Consider the following 27,503-nt stretch of genomic DNA (forward strand, 5'->3'; position numbering starts at 1 on the left):
CAGTTTTCTCTACCTTTGAGAGAGACAGGTACTTACACAGGGGTGCATCTTGCACTGGTACCCACTGTCTTCTCCCCTTGAGGGAGAGTGAGTGATACCTTTCCCCTGGTTCTACTAGAGAACCATGGAGAGTAAGGACTGCTTCAGGTGCCCTTGGCCTGGAGTGTAGGTCGAAAGCCCATAGAGACTTCAATCCCCAAAATGGTTTGCCGGAATAGCGTGGCGGCCATCTTAGGATGCTTCACATATGCAGCCGCGGAACTACAAGTCCCAGAATCCCTAGAGGGAGGGACTGTACCACATGGAACTGCCCGAACCAATAGGATTACAGCAAGGGGGAAAACAAGAGACCCTCCGCGTGCAGGAAGCATGCGCGCTAGTCTGGATGGAGGAGGCAAAGAAGAAGGTAGTGTCCAGAGAGCAGTGCTTCCTGGCCTAGGCCTAGATCTTGCCCCCTAGGCCCCAGTTAGGCCCTGAGCCATAGAAGAGGAGTGTTGCAGGGAAGGCCCCAGATAGGGACTCTTCCCTTTACTGATATTTCTGCACCGGTGACCGGACGGCCATGCGGTGCTCTGCGACCTGGGATCAGACCGCAGTACCCCAGAACATTCAGGTGAGACCCTCCGGCTGGAGCTCACCTCACAAGGAGGATCAGGACCCTTAGGAGAAATGATTTGTGTTGGGGGCCCAGCTACATGGGACACGCTCCAACCCATCGTGACAAGCAGCACCTGGGTACTAGAGTACGCAGGCAGGTACCCGAAGTGCACCTACATCCACAGGGGGTAGTGCTACCTCACATTTGGGTGGGAATTGGTGGGACAGGACACCAGGGGTATTGGTGCCACACCACCCTCAGTACTTTGGGGAAACCACCACATGTTGGCACTGGGTTCATACTGTGGGTACAGTTATTATATGTTATCTGTGTTAGTATGTGTGTACGGTAAACCTTCGTTATATACATTGTGTGATGTAATACTTATTACTGTATATCGGTTCCTATGAGGGGTTATCCTGCCAACACTGGGATCCCTCAGAGGTGGAGGCGCTGCACGCAAGGAGAAAGAGCTCACCCCAGGCTCGGGCGAAGGCTTAGGCCTTCTGTGAGCAAACAGGTACAGCAGCACGCGTAGTTCTCTTAGGCATTGGGAAAATGAGCTACAGCTATAGCTATAATTTCCCCTGTTTAACTCTTTTATTAGAAGAGGGGTTTGCAACACATTGCTTCTGAACCGTTTTTGCTACACGTGAGATCTGATCCACTATGAGTTGCTGCCCTGACTCGCGATGACAGGAAACTTTTTATAGTCCAAGTGTTGTTTCTATGAAATTTGTAGGGTGTAAAGGAATGACAGGATAAACCTTTGGATGGAAAGAAAATGCACAAAGGCACTTCAGCTTTCTGAAAGAACGATGCTATAGTATACAGTGATTTAAATATAGTAGATTGTTTTCAAGTGTAGTTAGAGCATCAAGAGTAATACATCTGGTGCACCTTTCTTTGACTGTAAAACATTAAATGATTGACCTCTCTAAGGACGGGGTGAATTAAGGGCAGTGGCATGCCTATTGGGTAACATACAGTAAGGGTGATGTGGTGCTCAAGCATGAAGTCCCATCATGTAATGATATAAGAGGTATACTTCTGGGACATGAATATTGTACCAAACCTAAAAAAGCGGCTCCAGTTGCCCTGAAGGCAGGGGTAGATGCACAGAGATACCCCCCCTAAACCTCATTGGGCTGGCCCCAGGTATGTACTCACAAATAGTTGTCACCAGAGATCCTCTCAGTCTGCGTGCTGTTGCTCAATGAGGAGAAATCCAATGCAGTGTTTGTTGGTGCAACGCACAGCATACAAGGTGATAGCAGGTCTGGCAAAAAATTCTTTATTAAAGGGACATAAAAAACGGAAGGCTGCAACCTTCTACGCGTTTCGTGCAGTCAAAATACACTTTATCAAGAAGTGAATTAACATGGTACACATCACACTATATATAGCCACAGTCTGCCGATTTGGCGCCAAAACACTAATTGGTAACCTCATACTGATTGAAAATATGTTACAGCCACGCTGCGCAAGCGCCATGCAAAACCGGCTAATTACCTGGTCACACTACGAGAAGTCTGCCTCCAAACACACCTGCTCGGTGACACGCACCACAAGGCAATGGAGGGCCAACTCTCGCGAGATGCGCCTCAAGCAAGCCTCGTTTGCTCGCGCATGCGCAGATTATAATATGTTAAGGACAGACCAAAATCCCGCGAGATGGAGCCACCAAGGTCCTAAATACTCACGCATGCGCACAAATTACATTACATAAAATCGTGATTACACAATTATTAATAATTTAGTGTTGCCACCCACTAAATCGGGGATAATTGAGGGGTTATCTCATAAACCTATGAGAACACCCACTAACATACCCCACTGACAGGGGAAGATACACCAAACACAAAATCGCATGAGCTAGTCAAAATTGATAAGCCTGATCAGGCAGACTGTGCCATATATTTACAAAACATCCAATACTTACAGAATCTAAAAACACAAACAAAAAAACTAATAAATCAAATTAAAAAGTTTTAATTCTAACTTATACCTATATTAAAAACATATATATATACAGCCTTCCAGAAGTACAGAGGATAACTACTTAGTTAATTTTTATATGACATACTTACAAAATTATGAAAAAAGAACCATATAAAGTAACACACAGTATCTATCCATAAACGAAAATGTGGTTCTACTTTGACAAATGTATTTAATTGCACTAGATAGTATTTGTAGTAGCACTAAATAAAGCTTATAAGTGCAATAGTCTGACTCAATCGAACATTATATTTAATAACTCATTTTGATATATATATTTTATACTCATTTGATCAAAACAAAAATTTATAATTATTATTATTGTTCGTGTCCCTTTAATAAAGAATTTTTTGCCAGACCTGCTATCACCTTGTATGCTGTGCGTTGCACCAACAAACACTATTGGGTAACATGTAGGTAATTGACACCATTTATTTAAACAAATCAGATATGTATTAGTATTTTAACATACTGTTTTAAATGTCTGTGTGCTAGAAGATCGGCGGCACCTAAATGCCCCCTGGCCTACAGTACCAAAACCACATAATCACGTGGTCGCAGACCGCCCAAGACGTGAACAGAAGTAATGAAGACGATCCCCCTAGAACAGTGTTCTTCAAACCGTTCCTGGTGTCCCACGGCCACCCCAGGTTTCAGAGACAGCCACCTAACATTCTATTCATATGCAAATGAAAAGTGCATTCACCTGGATGCAAGTGCTTTGGCATGGCTGTGGGTCACGAGGAGAGGTGTCTAAAACACTGCCCTAGAAAATGGGCACGTATAGCATGATGTTACCTGTATTTCATAGGGCCCCTAGAGTGGAAACGTATGCAGCTATAACTCGCCAAAGAGATATGTGGGGGCCGTACAATATGCAGCAGATTAGATTAGACTTGTTGACAGATGACATTGCATACTTTTTTTTCCCAATCCTACTATGTGAAACTCTTTTTAATGTCAATTGTGACCTGAATATATAAATGACAATGTTACCAAGGTAGACAACGTTACACAGCCCTCTGGCTGTTCTAAAATGTATATCGTGATATATATTTTTAAAGAAAACATAACGTTGGTGATTTTAGCAACCTTTTACACACTGCAGAGAAATGATTTACATATATATATTTTTCTGTCGACTTGTGCAAACTGTTCCATGTAAACCATGGTATTTGGTTACCTTATTATAAATGATGCTACATTAATAGAAGAACACTGATGCCAAGAAACGTATACGTTTCTAATTATTGGCATTTTCCTTGCAGTACATTACATCTACAGATGAATACATACTCTAAGTACACGAGCATTCAGAATACTTAAAATGAGCAGCACAAATACCCACATTGTTCAAAAAGGTGGGTGCCAGAGTCGCCATTTGTGTTTAAACTCTCCGTTATAATGAGCATGAGCGGCACACCCAACAGGATCGCAAGGAGCTGGTTTAATCCAACCAATGTTTCATCCTTACTCAAAGCTTTCATGCTGTAACATGAAGAGGAGAAAACTGATGGCAAGAAATGTATCATTCCTGAATACACCGTATGTATACCCTTTTTGGGTGTTAAATTGTGGAACGCCCTTTTATTTGCTGGGATTCTTCCTTAAGGCCTCCAGTGCTGGAGAATCTATAATGCAATACAATGTGTTGATGGCCCCTCCATGATTTAAGGGGTTCAGCAGTTTATATTTCATGTTGCCGGTGGTGGTCCTTTGGGCGAATACCTGCAGCTGCAGACCACACCATCTAAACTGGGGTTAGAAGTATAAGAAGTGTAGACAGATATCTGGATGTCCTCCATGGTTAAATATTTGTACGGCAATACAGGCTTTTATGTGAAACACTTCACCCCCCACCCCTACCCCCCCCCCCCTCCCCAAAGTTAAACATTTAATTTGTTTTAGAAAATTGCTGGTGTACTTCATATTCCAGTCTTTCCTTCTCGCTCCTTCTCCACGACAGAGCTAAAATTAGAATTAGCAGAACAATTTTAGACCCTAAACAAGTAAAAGGCTGATCCACATTCAGCTGTAGGTGTGAATTTGTGGTGTTACAGATCACACGTTTGCAAAGCTATTATGTTTGTTGATTAAAATATCATACATTGTTACTCTACAATGGTGCGAACAATTGCAGGTTCTGGAACAATTGCTGGTGTTAACAGCTTGTTAGAGCAGCTGTCCCACTTAACTATTGATGCATTAAAGGAGCAGTCCCTCCTCCATACACCAGAGTGAACTAATGACAGTGACATGTTTAATAGGTTAAACTTAGGTGATTAAAAAACAGACAATTATAAGTATTTTCTATTATATTTTTTTAATGCTTCCATTGTAGTGAAATGCGTTGGAGAGCTTTTTTTTTTCCGAATCTGCATTTACATATCTAATTTCCTTTGGTAAGACTACAGTCGATACTATAATGTAAAGGTATTTTTTCCTATTGTTCTTCTAAGGCTATCGTCAAACAAATACAAACATGAATTAAGTGGACCCAAAACAATGTAAAACACATTCATTTTCTGGATGAGAATAACTTTAAATGAGGGATCTTTTCAAGGAAGTTAATTGCACTGATTAGTTGGGCAGTAATTTATAGTGGGACAACTAATGTAAATACCACAGCTAGTTCCATTTAATATTTAATATTGGACAAGTCATGTAAAAGTCTGTAAAACCGGAGCAAATCTAGGGTAAAAAAAACAAAACCAGCAGCTAATACAAAGGCTAAATCTTAAAATTATAGTATGGGATGAGTCGCAGTTTCAATCCAAAATGTATCATTCTTTTGCTTGAATAAGAATAATTGAGCACACCGTTGATCTTCTGAATGTACAAATACTACCATCTCTGCAGTCTCTTGCCAGCGTAAGGCTGCGCTTGTAGTGACGGCGAAGCGACATCGCCCGAAAACAAATGTATTGCTGCCGCTGCGTGCGCTTATATTAAGCGCGACGTGGCGGCGTGAAATTTGGAAGCCGGTCACATTTGACTTTTCAGAGGCTGTCGCCACATGTGACAGCCTCTGAACCAATCAATGACCTGGTCGTCCACAACATCGCCGCAAAGCAAATTACAACTTTTGCTAGCGGCGATGGCGACGGGTGACAACACCCGACGCGTCGCTGTCGCGTGCACTATATGCGCGGCCTTAGACTTGATCCCCACTGGCTACTGCAGCGCTCGCTATGGCGGGCGCTACGGGGACAAGAGCCGCCTCTCAATGGGGCCGGGCCCGCTGTGAGGGGGGGCCCGCGCACTGCGAGGTGTGTTTTTCAGACTCACATTAAAATTGCGGTTAGACCTAGCAACGGAGCGCTAGGCCACTGCCCCGGCGGTTCAGTCAATGAGGGCGATCCTGCCGGGTGATGTCATGGTCGCGCCCCCGTCACTCCCCAGTCACGCCCCCCGCAGCTCTTTGCAGACCGGGGAATTCGGTTGCATGCACCGCTAGCCTCGCAGGCACGTGTGCAGCGGGCCGTAGCCTTACATGTAAAGCTGCTTACACATAAAGTAGTCACCAAGGCCCAGATCCACAGAGGTGCGCTAACCGTGCTAATAATGGCCCCTGAGGTTAATGTATATCCACAAAGCTAATATTGCAGCTTTGTGTATATGATTAGTGTAGGGTTAACGCCTTAGACATACACTATCTTCGCAAGCTCAAAACACCATATATTTATTTGTGTTAATTGGTGTGCTACTGGGAAAGTGACCCCGAGTATAGTACAATAAATAAAGAAGCCCCAATGCACATCCAAAGTGACAAATTATGTTTTTCTGTATTTTTTCTTCATAAGTATGGGTCACTTAGTTCAATCCTATGGCCAAAACATTTCAAGTCTTCAACAATGTCATTTTGCAACAGGTCCTACACTTCCTATTTTATCCTGTGTCTTTTCTATTGCTTCCACTGGAAAGCGAAAAGTGAAAACAAAACAATAGCCAATAGCATGGGGTGCCTGATGTATGCAGTGCGTAAAGGATTAACATTTAGGAGCATTGTATAAGCTTCAGTGCGGTTAAATTTGGTTAAAAAACAGGAGTGCCCTAATGAATATAGTGGGGAAAAAGTATATACTTCCCAGCTTATTGCTACAGCAAATATCATTACCACCTCTTTCTCCCGGGGGAAGACATCTCTCAATAGACTACTGCATTCACATGTGTCTATTTCGAAATGTTTATTAAATAGAGGTGGGATGGGTGAGCTTCAGCTAAGGAGGAGGGGTCACAAACCTCCCAAACAATTTACTATTAAACATACACAATCTTAGCAAGCTCAAAATCCAGACCCACACTATTATATATTTGCATATTTATTTGTGTCAATTGGAGTCTCACTGGGTACAGTATAGTACAATAAACAAAGAAGCCACAATGCACATCCAATATGACAAATTATTTAGTACAGTATGTCCCTCCCTGACCGACTATAAGGGAGTTTACATGGATGTCTGTGCTGTTGGTCACTCAGGGTGCATTACCTTTGTCAGGGGTGCTGATCCGCGCAGGCGGGCGTATATGCAGATGGTAAGGATGGGCGCCAGGAACTTTGTAGTTATTAAACAACCCCGTCTTTATTGATACTAAAGACAGGTACAACTCTTCCTCAGTTGGATCATTGCAATCCTGAGAAAGCACATCACTTTCACAAGGAATGGTTTTCTTTAATTCATGTCATGGTTAACCATGCTTCGTGTTATAGTCTCAATCCCTATCTTTCCAGGGTCCCAGCACGTGATCCCCTTCCTCACTGTGGTAGGATAGGGGGTCATTACTCTGTATCCTACCCTGCTCATCTCACATACAGCACACTGGTACGGAGGTAGGAGGGGTGATTCTTCACTTGTTCAAGGCACTTTAGTCTTTAAGGATCCTACTTAAGGTACTGTCATAAGTTCTGCGGATCCTGCCTTTAGATTAGTACCAGGGCCACAGGTAAAGCAGCCCTTCAAGGACACTGATCTCCCCTGTTGAAGTCTGTACTTATCCAGCTTCCTTTACTAGCGGCCTGACTTTAAAGGACACTTCCCTGCTCTGGAAAACAATAAAGGGGATTCCCACCCCAAGATAACTATTTACAATTGAGATCCTTGCCTGATCTCTCTTCCCAGGATCTCACAGCTGGAATTATTTTTCCCTCCTATATATCACCTCTCTCTCGCCCCCTGTTTCTAGGCAGAAAGGGGCGGGCTAAACCTCTGCTGGGTCATTGGCAAACACCTTATCTAGTGGGGCAGGTATTTAGTATCTACTGTAACTCCTTTAACTCATGTAGTAACCCCAATAGGGGGGTTACAAGTATATTACTATATATTTTTTCTTCTGATATGTATGGGTCATTTAGTTCAATCCTTTGGCTAAAACATTTCAAGCCTGCAAGCACATTAAGGTGGACCCTATCAGCAAGTCCTACACTACCAATTTTACACTGTGTCTTTTGTATTATTTCCACTGGAAAGAGAAAAGAGGAAATAAAACAATAATATATCCAAAATGACCCATTCTTATGAGAAGAAAAAATATAGAAAAACCTATAGTAATGTACTAAATTCTCATGTTGGATGTGCATTGGGGCTACTTTGTTTATTGTAGTAAATCCCTGTGTTAACTATAACGGGCCTCTTTTGCATATCATTAGCACTAATGGCCATTAAACTTAACGCAATGCCCTTTCCAGACAAAACCTGCACTTGACCACGTTATTGAGCTTTAAACGTACACATACAGTACATTTGATGAAGTGTTAAGTCAATAACAGATCTCTGTGGATTTGGACCCAAGATGTAACTTTCTAACTATATCACCACTTACAACTTGTGTTGCTATGTCAGACTGCTAATTGATGACTTTCAATGCTAATAGCAGTTGTTTGAACTCCCACCTTCCTTTGTATGCAAGCGTTAACCCTGATCACAACATTTATCAGGCTTTTTTATGTTCTACGGCACAATAATAAAACACTTTCTACCTTCTCTATAAGGTATATCTACACTTATATTGTACCTGCAAAACTGCCCATACCAATGTCATACAGTATCTGCATCCACTACCCCATTTGTTTTACAGTGTATTATGCTCATATAGAGTTTTAAGGAGGATTCCATTTTTAAGGAAAATTAATCAGTTTTAACATTTTTCTAGTACAGAATGGGGCACAATCACACAAAAAATCTTATACATTCCAATGGGGTTTCAATCCGATTGTATTGACTCTGATGGGAGTGACAGTGTTATAGTGCCGTGATTGACAATACAGCAGGGCCCCGGCATACGGCGGGTTGCGTTCTAAGGGCTTGCCGTGTAGTGAAAATCACCGGAAAGCGGAACCGCCGATTTTCAGCTATGCGCATGCGCAACCCGGCATTTCCCTCCTTGTGCGCATGCGCAACCCGGCATTTCCCCCCTAAGTTCTGCGCGCGCAAGCTACGTTCTGCGCATGCGCGCCGGCGGCAAAGTCTTGGAGGAGACATGGCGGCCCCCTTCTCGGTGCCACTGTATCAGCGGATCACCAAAAAGCGGGGCGCTGAGAAGCGGGGCCCTGCTGTACCGCAGTTTAATGAATTATCCCTTAAGCATCATATAGTAAATCTGGGCAAACTGCAGGTGTTATGGTATCCTCCAACTGATCCCAAACCTCAGAATCTCTTTGTGAGAAGCAATACAAGACTTTTGTCTTTGCAAAAATGTTTTGGGGAAAGAGGCAACTTCTCTGCTATCAAAAGTTAATGAGTTTTCTGAAGCAACTCTGCTTACATGTGATTATACAGTCTGTGTGTTTGACTGGAAATGAATATTCCTAGTTTAGAGGCTGCTCATAGCATGATGCGTGAACAAAAAAGCAGCTTGGTGTCTGTGATTGACCATGATGAGTTCTGGCATTCAGAAAAAGATTTGTTATCTTCTGTCTTGGACTATTCCTGTATGACATTTTATTCCTGTAACATATATATATATACAGTAATATTTACAGTTGCTTTGTGCTTTACTGTGGAGGGTTTTTGTCACTTTTTTTTACCCACCATAACCTTAATAATTGTGGTATATATATATATATATATATATATATATATATATTTATATATATATATATATATATATATATATATATATAATATATATATATATATATATATATATATATATATATATATATATATACACAGTGGTTGACAAATCACCAAAAAATCTACTCGCCACACAAAAAAATCTACTCGCCACCTAGTACCAAACGTGTGCTGCTTGGGCCAATATTTACTCGCCCGGGGGTTAAATCCACTCACCCGGGGCGAGCAAATGTATAGGTTTGTCGAACACTGTATATATATATATGTATATATATGTATATATATATATATATATATATATTTATATATATATATATATATATATATATATATATATTTATATATATTCATGTATGACATTTGGCCTAATTGTGGTTATATATATATTTTTATATATATATATATTTTTTTTAATGACACACAAGAAAATACTTAATAAAATGATGAAACTTTGGAAAACACTGAATAACAACAGAGCTGCCAAGTTTCTTTTAGGTATGTGATCATTACACACATTCTCACAACTGAAAAACAATCTCATGTTGTGGGAGGACGTCTTTGGCATAGTGGGAGCACTTCAGATTTTTGGATCAAGGAAAAACATTGGTGAAAATATGTTCCGATGTAAAAGTTTGCCCCGGGGCTTTTCTGTGAATGACCCGTATTGAAACCTGAATTGTTTACATCCCTGACAGTGAGCCATCTATACGGATTTGGTTTGATGGATGCGGAAGCCATGGTGATAGAAGCAGAAAAATGGACAACAGTACCTGCACAGCACATATGTGTGGAGAACACGGACAGACAGATTAAGTAAGCTTGTAGGCTTAAATGATTTCACTGTTCCACTTTCTCATTTTCAAACTTGAATCAACATGTATTTACTTAGCCTTCACCAGGTTTAAATAAACTAGGGTGCTAAATATCAATCCTTATTGCATTTGTGGGGCCAAGTCGGCACGCTGGCAGTAGGGCACCTCTGGTGGAAGTAGTAGGGGTATTTACCTGCCGGCGCTCCTTAAAGAGCGGCCCTCCTCCTGCAGTGTTGCGACATCATGCCGGCATGCAACATCACGTCATGCAACCCATCGCCATGTGACGTTGCAGCATCCTTTGACAATGGGTCGCCATGACAATATGACACTGCAGGAGGAGGACCGCTCTGGAGAATGTAAATCCCCCCCCCACCACCCTCTGGCCAAACCCCCACTTTCTCTCTCACCTTTGGGTGAGGAGCGGTCCTGCGTGGGTCTGGGGACTCCCCAGCTGCCTCCTCCGGCTCCCCACTCCGATCGGGCGGTAGTTGGATCCCAGCGCCGACTGAAGGAGGGAGTGTGCCAACCCCACCCGCCCCACACCCTGAAGTGCGGACCACTCCCCGAAGTCAAGGGGCCCAAGGCAACGTCCTTGCCATAAGTCCGACGCTTGTGTGAAATTCTGTGACTATAAGAAGCTATCCCAGTATCTGCAGAAGAGAATTATCTAACTGATATTTGTTTCTGAGTCACAATTCCTTTGTATATATATATATTTATATTTACATTTTTTACAAAATTAAGGGAAGGGATCAAGGAAAATGGTAGGAATAATAAAATGTTGCATAGACTACATATGATACAAGAACATTTTACAAATGCACCCTATTACAGCTATGCTTTTCAAGTACATATGTGGACAACGGTTCCATGGATTAAAAAATACATTTTTAATGGATCTACAGTCAACAAAGTGATTGCAGTCTGATAGCTCCCAAATGTTCATCAGTATCCTGTGACATCCAAATCATATAAATCTGATAATAAAGGAAGTAGGTCATTGGCTATTCAGTGCTAATATGTTTATCCCATTTTACATAACTACATTGTGTCCTAAATTACAAGCTTTGAGAATAGCAAAAACAAAATACATGAATGAGAAAAAAAATAGCAAACTTAAATTTAAAATCCAATTTTGAAAATAAATATGTAGTACTTCGGTATTGGTCTAGGGAACAGTAGTGTGTGGCTGAGCTACCTTTTTAATAGACTAAAATGAAAGTTCTTTATAGATGAAATAATTTTGGAGCTTTGGAAACCCCCCAGGTCGCACAGTGTACACATTAAAGAGACGTGAGATTTTTACACCTGGATATACTAAAATTCTCATGCATCAAGAACTCTTAATACAAATAACAAGGAGGTTATTCTTTAAACGGTGCTAGTGCAGATTCGGGTACTATTGTACATAAACTCCCATTGAGATCAATGGGCATTTTAAGGCCTGAACCAGCATTTTAACAGTTTAATGAAGAACCAACTCTTATCTGAAGAATAAAATATTTTGTACAGTTTTGCATCCTTTCTAACATTTGATCTTCCACAGGACAATCCGCCCAGACAACGTTGTCCGTTCAGTATACAAAGCCACTGGTTGTGCTGACAACTCCAACCATCATGTGATTTACTTGGAGCATGTGATTGTGCGCATCACTATTACGCACCCAAGACGAGGGGACCTAGCTATCTACCTGACCTCTCCTTCAGGCACCAGGTCACAGCTGCTGGCTAACAGGTGAGTCATGCGGAGGCACCTGGTTTTCGAGTAACAGAAGCCTTCATTATCAACTTTTTTTACACCAGTTTTGCAGTGGGAGACATTGATAAATACTGTAGCCCCCTCTAGTGTGTCTAGAATATTTATCTAATGAGTACATTATTGTAGATGTTAATTGAAGATGCTGTTTATTCCTGGATAGTATTTTGAGATCAACAGTTTAACTTCCTTAATACAGAAATGTCAAAATATCTTCCTCTACTGAACCCATTTTTGCTGATTGACAATGTTTGCTAATTGATTTTACATGTGCGCCACTTTTCATTAGTACCGCAACAATACAGTCATTAAAGAATGTATCAGTCTGCGCCTGCAGAATTTGAAGCCTGGTAAGAAAATAGGGTGGCATATAGTCTTTTTTTTTTTACATATACTTTTTCATTGTATGTCTTTATTTACTTCCTAACATCTGCTGGTAGGTGCCAAAAGTTAAAAAGCCCGCAAACCTAGACCGGTTGTAATTAAAATTGTGTCAGAATAATTTCCAGACTAAATGACTTGTATAATTGAACTTTATGAACTCCTTTTTAGCTGAGAAATCTCCAATCTTATTTCATATTGGTTCTTTATCTTGGACTACTTTGAAATGTAAATAGAAAAACTCATTAGTCTATTTATGAAGCTCAAAAAAAATCATTTAATGCCATAAAGTGCCATATACCAGTCTAACTTCATAACACCTTCCAGCACGGAAAGATGTCTTCTGGAGTAGCAGCACTTAGGAAATATAGCACAAAATGTCCTTGGTATCCATCAATTCGCAATTTGTGGAAGGTCAATTAGAAAAGTAGGAAGAATTTAGGCCCAGATTTACTAACTGGTGCTCTGGCTAAGGACACCTTTACTTAAATGAACCATAATGTATTTTATGGTATAGCATCGCTTAGTCAATATAGGCCCGGATCTCTCCTCTGCCTGAGGAGCCAGAAGTGCATTGCAAAGCATCTATTGGCAAAGGGGTTAGGTAACACATTGTTTTGTACATTTTTGGCTTATCCAGCCCTTTCTTTTGTTGCCAGGTCTGAGGTGATCTAAGCCTCTCTTGTGGACATATTTGCATCAAATGAAAAGAAACTTGATTGACAAGTTTGACATTTGACATAGAGTTGCTTATTCTACATGCTTCGAAGTGGCCAATTGGCCCGTTTTAATCCGAAACTCCCCATTAAAGTCAATGGGCAATTTCGGCCAAAAACAGCCCAACTGGCCACTTTGGCGGATATAGATTAAACTCCTGAAACAAGTAATTACAGTCACTTTGAGTTCTGCTAAAGCAGTCACAATGATAATGAGACCCCAAGAATAAACACTTACATGTATGTGTTGTAAACTTGGAAGAGATCCTAACGGCTTTGATAGCTGAGTCACTGCCCGCTTGATAGGGAAACATTCCATTCTTTACAGCTTGCCTCTTGAGATGATTGGTATGCAGAGAAGGTGGACAGTTTAATGCACCGCTCTTATTTGCAGCCCCTGCTCATTGCAAATAAATGATTACTTTACTCTTGGCCGTCAGCTGTATTACAAAGAATGAACTGCAGAAAGCATTTAAAATCTTCTAATGTAATTCAGTGCTTGGGGTTCTGAAGCATAGATGCACTCTACTGCCGTGGGCAGTATACAGTATCAAATAAAACTGATCAGAATAACTGTAGTGGAAGAAGGGAATCACCGCTCTAGCACTATACTGTATCAAAGGTGCTACACAAAGGTAAATAATTAGACAAAACGGCAAAACTGGGGAAAGAACTCCCAAGACGCCTCTTTGTTGTGTACACTTAAACAGATTAATTGGTCAGGACCGTTTAAACATTAAATCTAATTGTTAGATCAGAGTTATGAAGACACTATAAAACGTAACATTTATTCAAATCCTATCAAATAAATTGTACATAAAGTGTATTAAAATCTGAAGGGGGGAGGAGAGAGTAGTGTATACCAGGATGGTAAATATCAGTATCCAATAGGGTCTTATACTGATGGTATCTAATACAGGAATAAGTGTACTTATATAAGTGTTCTCAGTGAATAGATATATTCACTCACTACCTTTTCCTATATACTATCAGGATGCATCCTATCTATATTGCTACCAACCTCCATACAGTATATACTGTACTTATATAAGGACACTTATTCCTGTATTATATACCCATCAGTATAAGACCCTATTGGATACTGATATTGACCATCTCAGTATATATATACTCTCTCCTCCCCCTTTCAGATTTTATGTACAATTTATTTAATTTGAATAAATGTTATGTTTTAAAATATCTTCATAACTCTGATCTAACAATTAGGTTTAACATTTGAACGGTGCTGAACAATTAATCTATTAACTGTAAGTGTACACAACTAAGAGGCGTCTTGGGGTTTCCTTCCCCAGTTTTGAAGTTTAGATCAGAATGACTAAATTAAGATGCGAAAGCCTTTGCACGCTGGCATTGCCATTGCTTATTATACTTATTTTGGAAATCTGACATAAATGTCAGATAAATTGCCCATGTCTAATTATGACATACAGGCAGTCCTCGGTTATCCGACACAATGCGTTACTCAAAATGGCATTGGATAGCGAAACGTCTTAAAGCGAAACACGTTTTCCCATAGGAACACTGTTTAAATGAAAGGTTCCGTTCCTGAAGGCATTTTTAACACTAAAATACACCAAATATTTTATGCAGGCAATAAGATACGCTGCACACACATAAATTATATAGTGTATATACTGTATTATATATATATAATATAACATAAAATGTAATAATATAATATATTATATAGTATAATATAATATTATATTATATAATATATATAATATACACATAAACAACTTTGCAAAGCCTTGTAAGAGCGTTGGATACGCCGTTTTGGCGTTGTAAAAATGAACATAGGTATGCATGGCATAGCGTTGGATAAGCCATTCATTGTAAAGTGAAGCGTTGTAAAACGAGGACTGCCTGTATATACTATTTGTGCCAGCAATTTGATTGCATTCTTATATCTTGGGGAGAAAATACATTTTGGTGGGCAAGTTGGGATTCTCCTGAAATGTTAACAGATCAGAGGCCATCTTTTCTTATTCCAATGTGCACTCAAATATATTACTCCTGAGCTAGTTCTGGACCATACTGTATATTATACATGTGTATTTTGGTGTTGACATTTATTTTCATCTCAGTACTTGACCAGCACTTTTTTCAGGCAAAATATGTACAATTAGTTTGAATGGTCATTAAAGCTGCAGTTCAGTCAATATCCTGCATGTTTGGTTTTTTTAATAAATCAGTTCTCTAGTAAGAAAAAATACTTTTAGCATTTTCTGTTTTTAAAAAAACAACTTTGAAAGACCAATTTTCTTGTATTCTATTTTAACAGCCATTTGCTAAGGCACTGCCCCTTCATGTCCTGTCACAAGCTCTAGCACACCCCTTTGTCAGCCCTGCCCTCCCTCTAGCACTTGCCAGTGCAGGAGTGCTCATGAATATTCATGAGCTTCCACTGCCAGTCAAGCAGATTATAAACAAATGCCAGCTTTTAATATGTCACCAAATTTCGACCTATCAATACATGGAAAACGACTTGAGCTGCAGCTATACTGTTCTTTAGGTAATTAGAGATTGCACACATGAAACTATTGAAGTAAAAAAATAAATGTAAAAAAAAAGACTGAACTGCAGCTTTAAAATAATATGCTTATATTTAAGTCTCATACTGTATTGCCGTTAAAAATGCTTCGCTTTTTTATGTGTTCTATTTCTTACTCGTTGTTTTATGTTGTACACACTGAGAGAGATGTCAGAACTATGGTGAACAGGCTTATTTGTTACTGTCATATTAATCCTACTCATAATTATTTGTTTTTCATATATGTAAGCTAATATACTAATCTAATGTATGATGCATCATTAAAAAAAAAGGTCGGGTTGAGTTATGCTACAGTATAGTTTTGTTTCAGTCAAGTACACTGTATTTGTGTTCTACATTATCTGGTAATGTGTTTTGTGTTTTGCAATTGCCATCTGCTCTGCATTGTTCTTCGTAAACTTTGTGTAGGTCTTCAGACACAGATCAGAGATGTGACACCCTCATTATATTGTTATGAACTGTAAGTTACAGCAAGCTGAGCTTGACTAAAGATCTGTGCTCCATTAAATGATGTGATTGCCAGATGTAGTGATGGGCCATGCACAAATGCTATGAGACGCAATTAAGGATGGCCACGTGCAATGTAAATGCATTTGGGCAATATTATCAAAAATAGGAACTGCATTGACAGCTATTGTTCCACAGATCAAGTAATACACTTATTGTGTTAGTTAAGAGTACAGCTGGGCTGAAACATGCTTCTGTACGGCATGCAGCTAACTTGCTTTTTAACTCTGGAATGCTTTCAAGAGGGAAAACGGAGTCATTAGTGCATTGGATTCCATTCCAGTCATGAGTGGATTACATCATTCATAGTCTTTGCCCGGTCTTCCCTTCTTCAAAAAGAAACATCTGCTTTGTCATCTGGGAAACGCTAAGCACAATGTTTGAAACATAGAGAAAGAAAAGAATTAAACATGTTACCTGATCCAAATATCTTTCTCCATTTTATTGTTTTACATAAAGAACAATCTGTGCATGAGTTGCTGCAGAAGTGTGTCTTTTATGTAACTCGACCTTGAGTTGGGAAGCTTGACAACAATTTATTTTGTGAATTAAACGTGTAGCATGTGTTCCAAACTTATTTTTGAGCTGAATACATTGTTTAGTGGAGGCTCAGATTGGGTACTACTAAGTAGATTCTAATTAATTAGCCCTTATTAGAGAGAATTGTACAGTAGAGACCCGAAGTAACGTTCATTTGTACACATGGAAGACAAAAGTATTCAATTTAATATATATGGGGTTTATATGGTTTTAATTAGTTTTACATTTATTTTTTTACGTTGGAAACCAAGCATGGAAAAACAACACTGCCATTCTGTATTTCCTTTGCTATGCATTCTCAGGAACAGATAGACATTCCAACCTTTTGCTCCCCTTACCTGCATTACTTCCTGGGATCTCAATTCCCCCGCGTCACTCGTGCCAATAGGACGCCACAATGGATGACGTTGGGGCTTCTTACTGGCCAACGTCATCCAGGAGATTTAACCTACCATTTTGTTCCCCCTGGAGGGGACTAAACTCCAATACCTTTACCGGTATGTTACCGGTTGAATATAGCATGGTTCGACTATGGTGATTGGCTGGATCGCAACATATAAAAGAAAAGAAAAACAAACTAGCAGCTAGGATTGCTGCTTTAAGTAAATATAATAAAAGTGTTTACTATGTAATGTTAAATGTTTTTGGATCAATAACAAGCTATTTATTAGAAATACCGGTTTTGCTCGAATATATTTATCTATTTATATTTAATGGCTTATAATCAGGGCCTGCCCACTTTGCGAGCCAATCAGCAGTCGGATGTATGAGGTTGGACGGTAAAACGAAGGAAGCTCCAACTTGGGGGCCAGAAGCAGCCATGTTGCTTGTGGCATGAAGCTCAAACCGAGAGAGACACACACAAAGACAGAGAGAGACAGCGTTTGTGTTTGTGTGTGTGTGTCTGTGTGTCTGTGTGTGTATTTATATATATATGTAGCCAGGTCACCTGATGGCTACTATTCTACCCTTGGGCTGACAGTAAAACCTGCTACAATCAGGTTGCTAGTAGTTGATATGGGATTTCCCCCCTCCGAAGAGCTGCATTTGAGTGACAGTGAGAGGCGGTGACATCAGGCATGGGCATGACCAATCGTGAACCAGACCTGGTGCCCTCCTCCTGGCAGTACTTAAAGGCAGGACCGCCCTAAATTTGTTAGTGTGCCCTTCCCCACTGAGGAAGGCAGGTCGCACAGTGAAAAGGCTGAGATTGGGCCTTCTCCAGTCCTCTTCCCTCCGGGGCAGAGTGAGTGTGGACCATACCTCTGCCTCTGCTAGGGAGGTGGGGAAGAGCTGGGACGGCTGCGGGTGCCCTTGGCCTGTAGTCATGGTCCAGGGACCACCATCCGGTGAATAGCTGTGAGACTGCATCGGCAGAACCTGCCTTGTTCCTGTAACTGTACAGAAGAGTAATAAAGCCGTTCCTGTTTGCATATACATCCTGCCTGCGTGACCTTACTGGGGGGAGAGGTATTAAGTTCTACCGTGGAAGATCACCTTCAGTTCCTGGAGCCTACGGCACATGGAGGCGCTGCACTGCTAAAGAGATATGTGGGGTATGAACCCCAGATGCCTGTTCCTGTGTCCCCACTACCATCGGTGGACAACTCAGCCCCCCTGTTACCAGCAGATATCATGCACCACACTATCAATAATGGTAGAATCTCCCAGGGGGTGGGGGAAACAACGTTACATTTGGAGGCGCTGCTGAGATATGTGGGGTATGAACCCAAGAAGGCTAGTCCTATGTCCCCACTACCATCGGCGGACGACTCAGCCCTCCTTTTACCAGCAGGTATTATGCACCACACGACCAGTAATGGTATATATGGTATATATGGTATATATGGTATATATGTAGTATAGTATAGTAATAATGGTATATATCTGTGTGTGTAAACTTTTTTTCCCCAGCTACTACAGAAATTAGGGGGTCACATATTTTGGGGCGCCCTGTAATCGGGCAAATATGGTATGTGCCACAATTAAAGTACATAGTAGTTCAGTGATAATGTCCGTTCCTTTAAAACTGATTACCCAGTTCAAATGCCAGTGTCCGCTCTCCTTGCAACCTTGAGCCAGTCTGGCTGTACCTCATGCACAAAAATTACATCATCAGCCATATGGGAAAGGGACTTATTCTGCCTGATAAATTCTACGTCGAGCACTGCGTGTTGGCACTACATAAGAATTTTTTTTATATCAAATGTGCTGTATAATTAAATTAAATAATTGACACATTTTCCCATGATTTTTTGCAGTCTACTACATCATGGCTAGAATATCAAAAGATAACATATGCCAATTGTTGTTGAATCTTTTGCTAGAACAGCCTGCGAAAGCATTGAGGAGCAACACGCCAAGCCACATTATGTTGGTAACCTGTTTCCCTGCACATTGGCACTCAAAACCAATAAAAAGCTTTTGGTGTTTCATATTGATAGTTGGACCAGCCCGGACTAGAAATTGGCATTATACCATTCTTCTAATGGCAATCAATGCATACTTGTCCTCTTATCGGAAAGTGGAATAGTAAGAGCAACTGTGTTTTTAAGGTTGCACAGTCTGTCAGTAAGTTAGTAAGGCAGGAATTAACCCTCTGCAAGGTTACATTAAAATCAAGCGATGCAAGATCCTGCCACGTGATCTTCAAATATGTATTTATCTATGTCGTCTCAGAAGTTTCCAAGAAAAATGTTTTAAAGTTTAAGTGGGGGACTGGCACGGGAAACTAGACCAGTTACAACTTTTTATCCGGATCATACATTGAGCAAAACAAGATAATGAAATAAATTGTAGTTTATTCCCTTACAATAGACATACACACAATGATACACAACATACTGTCAAAAAGACACACTTACTTGGGAACTGAGATAACAACCTAACTTTCCTAGGTGCAGGGAATCCTTAATTAAGGATTTTTCCCTGATTCCAGTTGCAAAAACAGGATAGAAAATTCCAGGCAGCTTTAGCTGAAGCAGCCCTTTCTGGCTGGAAACTTAGCATCTGGAGAATCTTTAAACTTTGGAGAACCTAAAATCTTGAGAGAATCTAAAAATCTGAGCTACGTAAGGGAATTGAGTCTCCCAGAAGGGAAGGAATGGGGCTCAAGGAATATGGGGTGCACTAAAATCGGAAACAAAACGGATTGCATATAAATCCTAAGCTTCCTGTAATAAGCAGTATTTAATAGTTTTTAAAACCTCTCAGTTTCATTCACAGAAACCTACAGCCCGATCAAAAGCGTGAGAAATTTCTCAGTAGCCAAACAGAGCAGGGCTCACCTGGCTGATGTCAGAGAAAGGTGTATGGCTATCTTCCGGGAAGGCTCTGCAGAGTCTGACAGAACCCATATGGCTGTTGGGGCCTTTTCCTCTGCCTCTCCTTGCTACCAAATGGTCTTGACACCTCCATATCCTGGATTCCCTTTGAGGCCAGAGGGCGGGTTAGCCATCTTGTCTCCTATGCAAATGGCTAAGGCTGACTGCATGGATTTTTATACATACAGTATAACACCCTCTGAACCATACATTAATAAAGTATAAGCCTTGGGGACCCTAAACACCCCTAAACAGGTCAGGTTTTCATATACTTTACAGGGGACCTTCATAACCCACAACCCAATACAAGTTATGGGACACCTTGGCACTAATTGGGGTACCCCTATGTTACCTAGGGATCCCCGCAGCTACAGGAACACAATTCATCCCTGTGCCTCCTTTTACTATGCACAAAGCATACATGCACTTTGTTAATAAAATATACATTTTAACAATCCTAAATCCTTCTGTTATGGGAAATAGAATAAAAAGCTGCACTCCACTTTTCACCAGCCATAGTCCCCACACACTGTTGCAAGACTCACAACCTTAGATGTATGGTTGGAGCCCTCAGAACCCCTAGACCAGTTCTGGGTGACCTGGGCATTTACTGGGTACCCCCATTAACCTAGGTACCCCTTGACTGTTACAGAGACAGCTCACATCCCTATGCCCATTTTACTTTTCTGGTCTGCGCTGGAGCAGGGAACCAACCCCTGAACTCCTATATAGGTTCTGGGTGACTGGGGCATTAACTGGGTATCCCTATTAACCTGGGACCCCTTGACTTGTTCAGAGACACCTCACATCCGTATGCCCCTTTTACCTTTCTTGTCTGTGCTGAAGCAGGGAACCCCTAGTGGTGAGTCACGAAAGCGTTTTCAAGGGGAGAGATTACCGAGACCATGTGTCTACATGCATCCAGGATTCCTGGATGACATTTTTAGGGGAACCAGCAACTCTGGGCCCTGGCTAGATAGACACAATCTGATAACACTTTCTCTTCAACCCCCCCCCCCCCCCTTGAAACTCATACCACAGCAATCCCTGCTTGCTGGCACTCCTGCAAAGGTAAAAACACATAAAATACTTTATTACTGCACAATTACAGGTTATGCTTATACAACCCTGGGTCCAAGAGCTGACACTTCTTGAACCCTTATTACGGATCAGGGGTAACCAAATGGGCTTAAACATTTATTTGATAGCCTGGCTATCCCCTACCGTCACAGGGACACCATTAGCTCCTCTCAATACACAAGTGATGTGACCAATGGGAGGAACTCAGAAATAGTGTATGCGTAATCTGTGTTCTCCCTTGTAGTAACAATAGCTGATATCAAGTTCTGTAGTGTGTATCCCTATTCACGTTTTGTTTTCCAGGTTTCTCTTCAGATGAGAGGGCGCTCTAGCAACTTGCAAAGTCCTCCTTGGAAAGCAGATTGGCAATGGCCAAAGTCTCTGTGGGTCTCCCAAGTCACTGGAAAAGAGAGGAGGACAATGAAAGCTTGCTAGTAGCGCTCCCTCATCTGAAAAGACCAATGTACAGCAAACAGTGTATGGGAGACACTACAGCACCTGATAACAGGGATTTCTACTTCAACTTCCTTATTGACAAAACAACTGACACATATACTAATCTAAATTAGGCCTACAACAGTATTGTTTTTATATATCATAAGCATCCAAGTCCCAGATCCACAAAAACACTGGGAAATTAGGGCTCATAACGTGACATTATTTAAATCAGGAACTGACATTTTTATTCCTGAGTTAACATGGTATTCTCAAAGCAAATTATAGGCAAAAACATTGTCCGAACTATGGGCCTCATGCAGAGAGCAGCGCTAACAGGCAAAGCGGCATTTTTTGGCGAACTATAGCTTTAAAAAGGCACGTAATGGCGAGTTTATTAAAAAGCGCCATTTTTTTTTTCTTTACAAATTTCACCGCGCGGCTGGCGAGAACCTAAATCTCGCCAGCTTTAAAAAGGCCCTTATGCAGAAAGGCGCGATCGCCATCTAGTGGCTGTTCACGCCAATAAAATGGCGCGAAATTCGACTATTAGCTCCGCCAACTACAGTTGGCAAGAAACTGGAGGTCGCCGGCCATAGGGAAATAAAAAAAAAAAACGTGATTTTTTTCTAAACCATTTTTGCCGCGCGCATCTCTCCTTTTTACACTCGCCACACGCATGCATGATATAAATTGCAGAATTCTCACCTTTCTGCATATGGATAAAAAAACTCGCCATTTTAGGTACATTTTATTTCCCTCTCCAATTTTTCCCAGCGCTGCTCTCTGCATGAGGCCCTATATCTCATTTGCACAGGCTTAACATCACGTTGTGTGTCGTCGTCCCCCTCCCCACCCACCGGCCGTATAGTTTCCAAGTAGGACCGAAGAAGCCCTTAAGTTTGGGTCATTAATAAATGCCAACCATAGGTCCCATACCTCTGAGATTTACAAATATGTGTTTGTTTGTTTTTTTTATAGAAATGGCTACAGTATGTAATATTTTTTTTTAATATGAGTTCTTTCGTCAGAAGGCATTTTTATCACATTCTTGAATAGAAAGCTAGTGAACTGCCTGTACGAACAGTGTCCATTTGTGCAGAGTGACATAAGCAGCAGAGATTGGATAGATGTTAGTCTGCTCAGGCTGCCTGACATTCCTTTGCAGCTGATAGGCAGCTTGTTAGGGACCCTGTGGAGAACAGCTGTTCAACGGAAAGAAAACAAGATTATCCAACAGCTACAGGTGCAAATGTCTGGAAATCAGAATATAGTCTTAATGCTCAGTCTTATTAACCCTGTGTGTAAAGACCACTTGTATGGCAAGACACTCATTTTGTGGGCTGGAAATAATAATTGAGAGAGAGGAGAATTCTGGAGGTGGAATATCAATCAATTTGAAGGTGCCTATTATCTGACTTGTCAAATAGGTTTATACTTTTACATTATGCAGTGCCTCTTCTGTCAGTGAGATTAGTGCTCATATTTGAAGCTTTCTGTTGTTGCCTCTGGGCTTCAGGTCTTAATTAAGCTCTCTTTAATTTTTTTTTTGTGGTATAGTATCATGCTGTATGGGGACATGTGTCATTTTGAGACTCAGTGAATGCCTGGGGCTTGTTTTATATGCTCATGTCTTCTTAGTTTCTATGCTTATGTCAAGTTACTTTAGAATAGTTAGGAATACCAGCTGAGCTGAGTAATATCAATGCCTCCTTGAGAGTACAGTACCTTGAATATGGGATTTGGAGACATGGGGGGCATATTCTAGTAGCTGGGGGTTGTGCATATCTGTGCGTAAAGAGCCCTTTCCGCTCAGATTTTCAGGTCTTGGTTTTCTGTAAGCCCTTCTCGCATGTCCAGACTGTGCGCAGAAGGCTTTTTTAGAAGTGGTTTCATTCCGGCTCTGCAAATTTGAGCGGAATGGACAAAAAGGCTGAAACTCGCAGGAAATCTAGTCCGCTTTACTACAATATCTTAATTCTTATTTACTCTAATACAATATTTATTTATTTATTTATTTATAAAATATTTTACCAGGAAGTAATACATTGAGAGTTACCTCTCGTTTTCAAGTATGTCCTGGGCACAGAGTAAAACAAAATAATACATGGTTACAAATACAGTTACATAAATGAACAAGGTATACATTATATACAAGACATTGCATGCACAGTTAAAGAAAATATATATTATGAGCGTATGAAACAGTTACAGACCAGATTAAAGTGTGAGACAGCCTTAGATTTGAAAGAACTTAAGCTGGTGGTGGATATGAGAGTCTCTGGTAGGTTGTTCCAGTTTTGGGGTGCACGGAAGGAGAAGGAGGAACGTCCGGATACTTTGTTGAGTCTTGGGACCATGAATATTCTTTTGGAGTCTGATCTCAGGTGATAGGTACTGCATGTGGTAGGGGTGAGGAGCTTGTTCAGGTAGCTGGGTAGCTTGCCCAGAAAGTATTTGAGGGTGAGACAGGAAAGGTGAACTTTGCGCCTAGACTCTAGTGATGACCAATCTAGTTCTTTGAACATTTCGCAGTGATGTGTGTTGTAGTTGCATTGGAGAACAAAACGACAAATTGAATTGTAGAGGGTGTCAAGTTTGCTAAGGTGGGTTTGAGGAGCCGAGCCATATACTATGTCTCCATAGTCAATAATTGGCATTAGCATCTGCTGTGCAATACGCTTTCTGACCAGGAGACTTAGGGAGGATTTGTTCCTGTAAAGTACCCCTAGTTTGGCATAGGTCTTGGTTGTCAGGGTATCAATGTGCATCCCGAATGTTAAGTGGGAGTCAAACCATAAGCCCAGGTATTTAAAACTAGTGACAGGTGTTAGGGTGGTTTTAGCGTTGGTTCTAATCAGGAGCTCAGTCACTGGAAGCTTTACAAATTTAGTCTTGGTCCCAAATACCATTGTTACAGTCTTGTCAGTGTTTAAAAACAGTTTGTTTTGGGAAATCCAGTTTTCGAGTCTCAAAAAGTCAGACTGAAGTATGTGTTGAAGGTCAGAGAGGCTATGGCTGTGTGCATACAGGATTGTGTCATCTGCATACATGTGTATTGAGGCTTCCTTACAAGCTGTGGGAAGATCATTAATGAACACTGAGAAGAGTAGGGGCCCCAGAAGAGAGCCTTGCGGGACACCACAGGTGATATCCAGGGGGTTGGAGTTAGAGCCTGAGATGGACACATGTTGGGATCTTCCTGATAGGTAGGACTGAAACCAGTTTAAAGCATGTTTCCCTATTCCAGAGCTCTGGAGTTTGTTAAGCAGGATAACATGATCAACTGTGTCAAAAGCCTTTGCAAAATCTAGGAATACTGCACCAGTGAGTTGTCCCCGTTCCATTCCACACTGGATTTCATTGCAAACTTTTAGCAGGGTAGTTACGGTGGAGTGTTTGGGACGAAACCCAGACTGGAATTGGCTAGGGAAATTTGTCTTGGTGTAGAAATCGCTTAATTGGGAGTGGACACATTTTTCCATAACTTTGGATAGAATTGGGAGAAGTGAGATTGGCCTGTAGTTTGAGACAGTGTTTTTGTCCCCACTTTTGAAGATTGGGACAACTCTGGCAGTTTTCCAGGTCTTAGGGATATGGCCTGCAGACAGGATAGAGTTGACTATGGACGCAATTGGTTTGGCAATGGCTGGGGCACCAAGTCGTAGGAACCTAGATTGTAGTAAGTCGGGTCCACATTGGCTGCTTAGTTTTAGTTTGAGGATAATTGTTTGCTATTTATTTTATTAATAAACTGACTGTAAAGGGAAGATCTGTTTGAGCTTTGTTACATTCTTAGCCCAAATTTAGTCCAATGTAAACCTGTAAAACAATGTTCCAAAGAATATTCGCTATAACTTTGTTTTTTACTTCTTGAATTTATGTTTTAGACTTTAGAGTCTTAGCAATGGTCCACCAGGAACGGAATGCAAACGTACTGCTCCGACACACTTTATTCGAGCAAATACCCAGTATGTACCTGGCAGATACCTGGAATGCGCCGCTCCTCACCTCTGACAAGCCCCGTTGCGTTTGCCTTCCCAGCCTGGGTTCATGCCTGGCTGACGGGCGGCTGATCTGTTAAATGATAATGATTAGGATTTAATAGGCTGCAATGCTTCGCGTGTCTACCAGATGGCATAAATTCATGAATTGTAATGCAGTATATATATATATATACTGTGCAGTATTGCAGCCAGCGGGAATAAAATGCTTCAATCCCTGCCTGGAAAATAACGCAATGCGTTCGGGCAGAAAACAGTCACAAACCTCAATACACCCGGGTATACCCGAATTCGTGGGACTAGCCGAGCTCGAATAAAGTGTGTCGCCAGTGTACATTTGCTGTGACAATAATTTTTAAGTGGTCTTAAAGAGGGTTCAATTGAAAACAAATCCTGACTTAAAATATGACCTCAGGTTTTAGAGGACATATATATATAAACTACCAAGATAGGTTTCAAACAAACTATTTTAGTGCATCGGTGATGGTTTTTACTCTACTGCTATCCAGGAAAATAATATACTGACCACATGAGGTAGAATATGTCATTGTAAATTTGTCCTTCTTGTGAATGTTTTAAATCTTAGTGGAGGCGCATACTGATTGTGTGACGTTCAGCTCAATGTACATAAACCTTGTGGAATGTTCACATGTGGGTTTCACTGTCCTGAGGTGCCCTTCATTATTCCATAAATCAGTCTGTTACAGCAGGAGCGTATTTGCCCAGACTGAAAAATTACCAACCCCCTACCATTAGGAAAAAAAACACCTCTGCAACATATCCCTGGGGGTAGACATTCTTTTTAAACTAATTCCAGAGTGCCCGTGGCTGGGAAATGTGAGCATAAAAACTATGCATAAACAGTTGAGAGTGGCTCAGCAAGTTCTTCTTGCAAATTCAAGTCCAGTTTGGGAAGTCAAGTCAAGGAATACCAACATATTTGCAATTAATCTGAGATGCAAGTGCAAACTTTCCTTTTATATAGTATGGTATGTCTGAGAATTCACAGCATTGGCACAATGAATATGCACGCTTCTTTATGACACTCAAGTGATGGGATGACTTGATTTTTTTTTTTTAAAGAAAAATGTTGCTAATGCTTCAACTATATATACTTAATGAATTTGCAGCTTAAATTATTTTTCTTTCATTTTTCCTACTTGACATAACAGTTGACAGAACAGAATGTTAAATGTAAAGAACATGCTGCAATAATATTGACAAAGTCGTATTTAATGGACAATACAAAGCTCCACACAGAAATGTCAGCTATGCAAAAATGGATCCAGCAGGGGCTGAAAATGTAAAATTACAGCCAATCAGTCTAAATTGATGTTTATTCATTGTGTACTTTAGCTTCCCGTTTTGAGTTATCCTGATAATGAAAAGACTGCTTGTATCCTCTGTGGGAATGTTTTGAGTTTACTTTCACATTTCCACACAAGAGAACAGCACGTGGAGCTTTTACCAAAAGGTGCATTGTAACTTCAACAGAGGCTCTTTATAGACTGCAGGTACTAGTTACCTACAGTTTTCTTAGACCAACCATTCTATAACCTATAAATGCCTATCCCCAAGCTATCAGTGTTAGACTGAAAGTTTTTAAGTAAAGTAAATGGAAAGTATAGCTAATAGCTATTATGACTATTAATATGTCGTTTATAAGTATTATGATTACTATATATATTATACTAGTATA

At 40.7% G+C, this 27,503-nt stretch overlaps 1 protein-coding gene across 2 annotated transcripts in view; it reads left to right on the forward strand.

The window, feature by feature from the left end:
* PCSK5 (proprotein convertase subtilisin/kexin type 5) overlaps window positions 1-27,503 on the forward strand; it is a 470,036-nt gene that overhangs the window by 284,327 nt on the left and 158,206 nt on the right. For both annotated transcript variants that reach the window (XM_075598528.1, XM_075598537.1), the window contains exons 11-12: window positions 10,368-10,485; window positions 12,034-12,222. In XM_075598528.1, the coding sequence (XP_075454643.1) occupies window positions 10,368-10,485; window positions 12,034-12,222 (307 nt within the window). The remainder of the gene's footprint in view (window positions 1-10,367; window positions 10,486-12,033; window positions 12,223-27,503) is intronic.

This window comes from Ascaphus truei, chromosome 1 (assembly GCF_040206685.1).
Source record: "Ascaphus truei isolate aAscTru1 chromosome 1, aAscTru1.hap1, whole genome shotgun sequence".
Classification (NCBI taxonomy): Eukaryota; Metazoa; Chordata; class Amphibia; order Anura; family Ascaphidae; genus Ascaphus; species Ascaphus truei.